Here is a 6,582-nt window from a genome sequence, read left to right on the forward strand (position 1 = left end):
GGCGACAGCACAATCGATGCGCATCAAATGATGCAAGCATCATTCAATTGCTCGCATAAATGTATGTCTTTCTGAACGCTTGCCGAAGCACCAGAAATTGATGCGTATACATTGTGTATGCGAATATGTGTGTACACTTTAAAGTATAGATTTTAATTATGTTTATTTTAAATTGGCTTGATTGGAGAAACAGGTAAATATGTGCATGACCGATATCATCTTCTGTCTTATGGGCTTTCGCATTTTGGAAGTGCACGGATGTGTGAATGCCCTTCGATTAAATATACGACATGATAAAATAATGATCTTAATGGATTTTGTAATCAAATTTTGTGTTGTTTTTCTCTTGTGACGCTTCCGATGAACTGATGAAGAAAATCAATTTTACATTCAATTGAATACAGTATGTCAAGTTTAATTTTACACACTTAAAAAGAGCAAACAGCTGGTAGCTGATGATGATGCTGCTGCTCTCACTGCAATTGCTGGTAAAGTACTTGCGTTCCGATTTAAAGTCATCAATTATAGAATTTCGATTGGGAGTTAATAAATAACGAGAAAATGTGAATATACCATGAAATATTTAGGTGCCAATCATACGCTGAGTAAACAAAAACCAAAACTTTGCCTTCTCGTAAAACTTTGACATTTTCCCAGCGTTTATGGCACATAATAGACGGACAAGGTGTTAAACCCAATACAGTTTTCCCAACGGTGTCAAAAACAAATCAACGCAATAATAATAATACACACACATTCATAAATCAAAAACCTCATTATATCACTTAATTCCTAGTGGAAAATCAATTATTCATATATAGCTTCGAATGGGACGCTCTAAGCAGTATTTTTTTCTTCTTTAGAATATTTAAGTTACACACAACCGATGTACGTTTAATAATTAAAAGCTAATGTCGTATAGTTTAGAATAAATAGGACACGATGTGTGTGTGCATGTTTAGAGGTCTCTATTTTTAAACGAGTCATCAATTGTTGTTGTCATTCACATACAATAGTAAGTATTTTACCTCTTATCACCGGAATTTTCGTTTGTTCGTACCTGTATTTCGCATTTCAAAATCTGGATTGCTAATGATGAAATACATATTTTACCGTGATCAAAAGCATTCCATGATCCCGTACGTGTATATACACATTTCTAATAGCAAATAATTTTCACATCACAAAATCCTTTCGAAGAATTTATAGCCATTTGGCAGTGGAATCGTAACATGCGTTCGAACGTTTATCAAATTTTTATCATTCGCATCGTCTGTCAAATATTGAACTAATCGGAAGCTGCATTTTCGGAGCCAATATCAATGGATACAAAACAGTTGATTTGAATGTGAACGTTTCAATTGTGATTGCATTTGCATCCATTCGCTCTCCCCCTCGGCACACTCTTCACCAGTTGTCAGCCATTAATTAATTCACTTTAATTTATATTTAGCAAAGCAATTGTATTTTCAGCGGATCTCTGTCTCTGTTTTCCTTCGCATTCAAATTAGCTATTTTGGCTTGCATACATCCACATCCCAATTATATATTACGGTTGGCGTCTCTATGGTCGTACGCATAAACACACAGGAATGCAAAATGCTTTATAACAAACGCTAAATAGCTTCAGAAATGATGCTATATAAGGGTGATGCCGGCGGTAAAAGCGCATGCAGCATTCAATTCAATAGAATTGGGTTATTTGTTCTCGAACCTGATTATATTTTGCGAACAATACGCAAATAAATCAATGGAATCGGATGTGTATGCTGTGTATAACGCGAACACTAAATTGGAATACATAAATTTTAGAAACCAATGCAGACAAATAAATTGCCCGAAGCTACAATCGATTCAGCCAATTGAACACACAACAGGCAATGAGTTGATACACTTAATTATGGCATTAATTTTTCCGGTTTATATGTATGCTTTGCCATATTTTCGTTAGGGATGTCTCTCCTTGGTCTTGCTACAATTTTTCCACTACTTATTTTGAAGGCCATTTCATCCAAAATTACTTAACTCTTTTTTAATAAAGAGGAACTATATGCAGAATAAAAACAGTGACAATGAGCCAGAAAAATACATGTAATAGCTAAATCTTCAGGCGGTGTTGTGGATCATCATTATGCACATCAGTGTATTTTTTTTTTCAGAAACACCCTCAACCAATTTTACATGAACATTTGTTGTGCGGAACAATACACACACTTCGTATAAGGAGCATTTTTACACTCCATTTTCGATGTATCATCTAAGTGAAAAGTCGAGAGAGGGGATGCGGAGGGAGAGTAAAATACGATACAATAATTTATCATACACTTAATCGATGTCAACATGAGTCGTGGAACATTTTCCTCTCGCGTTCACTTGAAATCATTTTGAAGAGCCGAGTATAATCAACATCGCATCGTTTTTTGTGGCCCATTTCTCCACATGCAATTCGGCGAAAAAGGTAGTTGAAACCGGTCGCATCATCGAACGACTATTACTGATGTGCCACTGCCATTACTGCTTTTGATATTTTGCTTTACCGCACTACCTCAACGTGATGTACACCACTCAAAAACTCATAAAGTCTTAATGGACGCATACACGAAAAACTAATTTCCAGATGAATTATGCGTTGCTCTCTCTCTCTCTCTCTGCCTTGTTGCAAACTTCACACATTCATTGCTCTCGAACAAGAATCTCGACAAACGACATTCACCACCCATTGTAATTCTTCTGTTATAAATTATTTTGCGATTAATAAACGATGACAGCATCGTAGCCCGTATGAATAGCTCATTGCGCCTGATTGCTACCAAGCAGTGCCAGCAACGACAATGTATGGTCGAAATGAAATGAGGGCATACCGCTGGCGAATGCCACTGCGACTGCAAATGTGAAAGAAATGAGCAAACAAGCAAGTGTATGAGTGTTGTAATCAGTTCGTGGTTTGACTTTGTCGTTTCACATGGTTACCGTCTCACCAACACTGACACATCACTGTAAAGTTCAAAACTTTAACAGTTATCACTTTTTCGATTGACTTTTTCAAATCTATTAATATTGAATTTTCACATTTGCCGAACGTTGTCGCAACAGTTTTGATAAAAAAAAAGTACACTGTATTTCGCAGACACATATATTGTCAAATTCCATCGGTCTGCTGACAAGCTCGGTCGCTTATCATACTGCGAATGCCCTTTGAATTTTGTGTAAATTTCAATTTCCATTATGCATGAAGCTCATTTTGTGCGCTTTCTTCAGCACATTGATTTAATTTATTTTCTAGTTTGCATCATTGCCATTTTGTTTGTTACATTGTATATAGTGTTTTTGATTGGTGAGACAAAGTCTAAACCACGAGCTATGAAAACTCAAAAATTCACACTCGAACCGGTTGCAATGTACACGCAATGTTCTTTGGCGTGTTTCGCCCAAAACTTTTCCACATGAATAAATTATTCAAGCACACTGTGTACTAAGTTATTCCGACGTGTACAGTGTACACGGTCATGTTGCCTTTATGTTGGGAAAACTTTTTTGCAAGTGCGTTCGTTGAGTACATTTTAATTAAAATGTATTTCGGTTTAATGGTGTTGAAACAGGCTAAAGCATATTTACTTTTTAAAATGCACATACTTTTGTCTGTTACCTTGTCAATTGAACATGAAATTCATTTCTAGTTTTGTTGTCAGTTTGATTTCACCATGAATTTTCCATCCGCTTTAAATGAATGTCATCCAATGCCATCGTTGTTATTTCATTTAAAGTTATAACATTTTTATATAATTATTATGCACAATCTGCTTTATGTCATACGGCTTATGATGTACACTATAGCCAGAAAGTTTGAGATTAATTTTAAGAGAAATACGCTCTTTAAGAATATGAAGGGTTTACAAAATTGTTACGCTTTTATAGACTCAGGATACAAGTGAAGCTGCAAACCAAAAAAGTCAACAATTCAGCCCCATCATATCAACAACTTACATCACAAAGAACACACAAAAGAAAAATCAGACTTTTTTAGACAATGCATTGTCTAATTTTTAGTCATTGGATTTAGACAATAAAATATCTTAAATTTATATATTTCATCTAAAATAATAAAAAAAAGAGTCGAAAAGACGAATTTTTTTTTAATTATTTTAGATGAAATATAAAAATTTATGATATTTTATTGTCAAAATCCAAAAATTAGACAATGCATTATCTAAAATGTTCTTTTCCAATCGTAAATAATTAGACAGACAGGAAAATGATTTTTTGCAATTTAATCGCTGAAAAAATATGTGTGGCAAGTGGTTTGGCAAAATCGAATCTGATATTTATTCTAAAATTTCGACACTCTTCCCATAAAAAATTCAAATAATACATTCAAAAGTGTTCAAAAACTACAAAAAACTTCTGAGCGCAATGTTTGTTCGGTGATCGGTAAGGTATAATAATAAATTCAATGAGTGTTGACCAATCTCAATTGTATTTTAAGAATTTTTGCTCAATATACTGACATCAGTGTATGTTCTCTGAAAATGTCGGTCATTTTGGTTTGCTCCCGCACAATTACAATTAATTTTAAGACGTCATAGAATCTCAATGACTTGCTGAATATATTTTAGCAATATTTACAAATATATTTCATGGAAAGAGTTTCCTATTTGTTAAAAACCATATTGTTTAATTAAGTCTTTCAATAACGACGTTATTAAAACGTAAATGAAAGCAATTGTACTTTGTTTACAAAGGTGCAAAAAAGTGTGAATATCGATTACTCACATAAGAACACAACATTGAGTCAATATTATTGACGACATTAAATAAGAGTATATCTTCACATTTGGAAACTCATTAATTGTATTCCATTCATTCAATGATAAAACTGCAGATGCATCGCTCGTATTCGCACAGTAATTAAAAGAGTGAATATATTGTCGAATTGTTTTGAATAGAATTGAGCAAATGTCGCGAACAATTTATCTATGCTGGCTAGTTTTATTTGCCAAACTCTTTAACGGTGTATATTCGTTCCAAATGAGCACAAAGAGCTCCACCGAAAGTTTCTCTTCCGAAAGTCGTGATAATAATTTGATTTTTGTACATGTTGTGAGTAATATTTCGCAGTTTGTTTTGTTCACCTTGTTATTTAAACTAATTTTTATCTTGGAAGCTTTGTCGTCATGGCAGTAGAAATATTTTAAAACCATATCCAAATGATCCGTATAAAGATTTGAAATTTTGGCCCGGAGGATACGGCGAATTAAATCAGGTATTAAATAATATACTTAAATTGAATTTAGAAAAAAACTAATTTTATTTAAATTGATTCGAACAGATCGGAGTGCAACAACATTTTGAATTGGGTGGATATATACGAAGACGATATTTTGGCCTGTTTGGCAATGAAATTTGCTCTCCAAATCTCATATATGTTCGATCAACGGTTCGTTAAATTATAAGATATCTTTACACATGAATGTTTTTGAATTGAAAATTGAAAAAATGAACTGAATGTAATGATACATAAAATCTTCTGCAGGATACGAATCGTGTTATAAACAGTGCAAAAGCAAATTTGATGAATCTTTGTAATGAAACTATCCCAGTGCATGTAGTGCCACATAAAAATGATAATATACTAAAACGTGGTGGAAAGTGTGATCGTGGTGATTACCTTTGGAAAAAATACAAAAAATCTTCTTCATATTTAAAGCTATTCAAAGGGCATGAGTTGCTTATCAAATACTTGGAGAAGCATTCAGGCAAGCGTCGATTCGAAATAGACAATATTCACTCTTTGTACGATACCTTATGGGTTGAACAATTCAATGGAAAACGGTTTGTAAATTTATGCTGAGAAATTTTTAACCGTGTGATCCATGGATCGCTTGGCCAAGCAACATTTTGTAAATGTATATGTGATTTTAGTTTGCCATCATGGGCGAAAAGGGTTATGGTGCCAAATGGCGAATTTGAAAAACTCGCAGTAACTAAATTTATAACATTTACGCCCACAACTGAACTGAAAATGCTGAGATCCGGATATTTATTAAAAGAAATTTTGGATCGCTGTAAAAATAAAACTCTATCCGAACTATCACCAGATCAATCTCAACGAATGTATATGTACTTTGCCCATGACTTTACGGTAGCAAATCTATTGAATAGTTTGGGTCTTTTTGCAGAAGTATTATTTCCCAATTATAATTTAATCATTTTATTAATCGGTATATTTTTCATCATTCCAGCCATATCAGCCGCCTTTTGCTTCATGTATATTTTTTGAGTTGTACAATGGAACGAACGGACCGTATCTCAAGATTTTCTATAGAAAGTCAGCAGATGAAGACGAACTTTCACCGTTGGAAATTCCAGGCTGTGGCACAGAATGCTCCTTGAAAAAATGGTATAAGATATACAAAGATATCCTACCAACAAAACCGTTTGATGATGCATGCAAACTATAGCATAGAAGTAAGGAAACAAAAGAATAACTTAAATACTTTCAGTAAAATGTCATATAGATTTTTGCATTAAATATTAAATTAAGCCTGCCAGATTTTTTTTTTAGTCGATCCGGGCCGGATTATC

At 33.7% G+C, this 6,582-nt stretch overlaps 1 protein-coding gene across 3 annotated transcripts; it reads left to right on the top strand.

Annotated features, from left to right (window-relative positions):
- Positions 1 to 4,880: 4,880 nt before the first annotated feature.
- Positions 4,881 to 6,582, top strand: LOC116346027 (lysosomal acid phosphatase-like). 3 transcript variants are annotated; one of them, XM_031775927.1, is made up of 7 exons: positions 4,881 to 5,097; positions 5,162 to 5,260; positions 5,327 to 5,434; positions 5,531 to 5,829; positions 5,920 to 6,178; positions 6,240 to 6,465; positions 6,542 to 6,582. In XM_031775927.1, the coding sequence occupies exons 1-6, from the start codon at positions 4,954 to 4,956 to the stop codon at positions 6,456 to 6,458; spliced, it is 1,128 nt and encodes a 375-aa protein (XP_031631787.1). In that variant the 5' UTR covers positions 4,881 to 4,953; the 3' UTR covers positions 6,459 to 6,465; positions 6,542 to 6,582. The 3 variants fall into 3 exon arrangements, with proteins under 3 accessions (XP_031631787.1, XP_031631786.1, XP_031631785.1); XM_031775926.1 differs by having other exon boundaries at positions 6,550 to 6,582; XM_031775925.1 differs by having other exon boundaries at positions 6,240 to 6,576.

Source organism: Contarinia nasturtii, unplaced genomic scaffold, assembly GCF_009176525.2.
Source record: "Contarinia nasturtii isolate CC-2019 unplaced genomic scaffold, AAFC_CNas_1.1 Cnas_scaffold_1392, whole genome shotgun sequence".
Classification (NCBI taxonomy): domain Eukaryota; kingdom Metazoa; phylum Arthropoda; class Insecta; order Diptera; family Cecidomyiidae; genus Contarinia; species Contarinia nasturtii.

What these genes read in the sequence shown, in the direction of transcription:
- LOC116346027 (XM_031775927.1), top strand. Translation starts at nt 4,954, where the DNA reads ATGTCGCGAACAATTTATCTATGCTGGCTAGTTTTATTTGCCAAACTC. An exon ending in TCATATATGTTCGATCAACG is followed by an intron (nt 5,435 to 5,530) that starts GTTCGTTAAATT and finishes AATCTTCTGCAG; the next exon opens with GATACGAATCGTGTTATAAA. An exon ending in GTTTGGGTCTTTTTGCAGAA is followed by an intron (nt 6,179 to 6,239) that starts GTATTATTTCCC and finishes TCATCATTCCAG; the next exon opens with CCATATCAGCCGCCTTTTGC.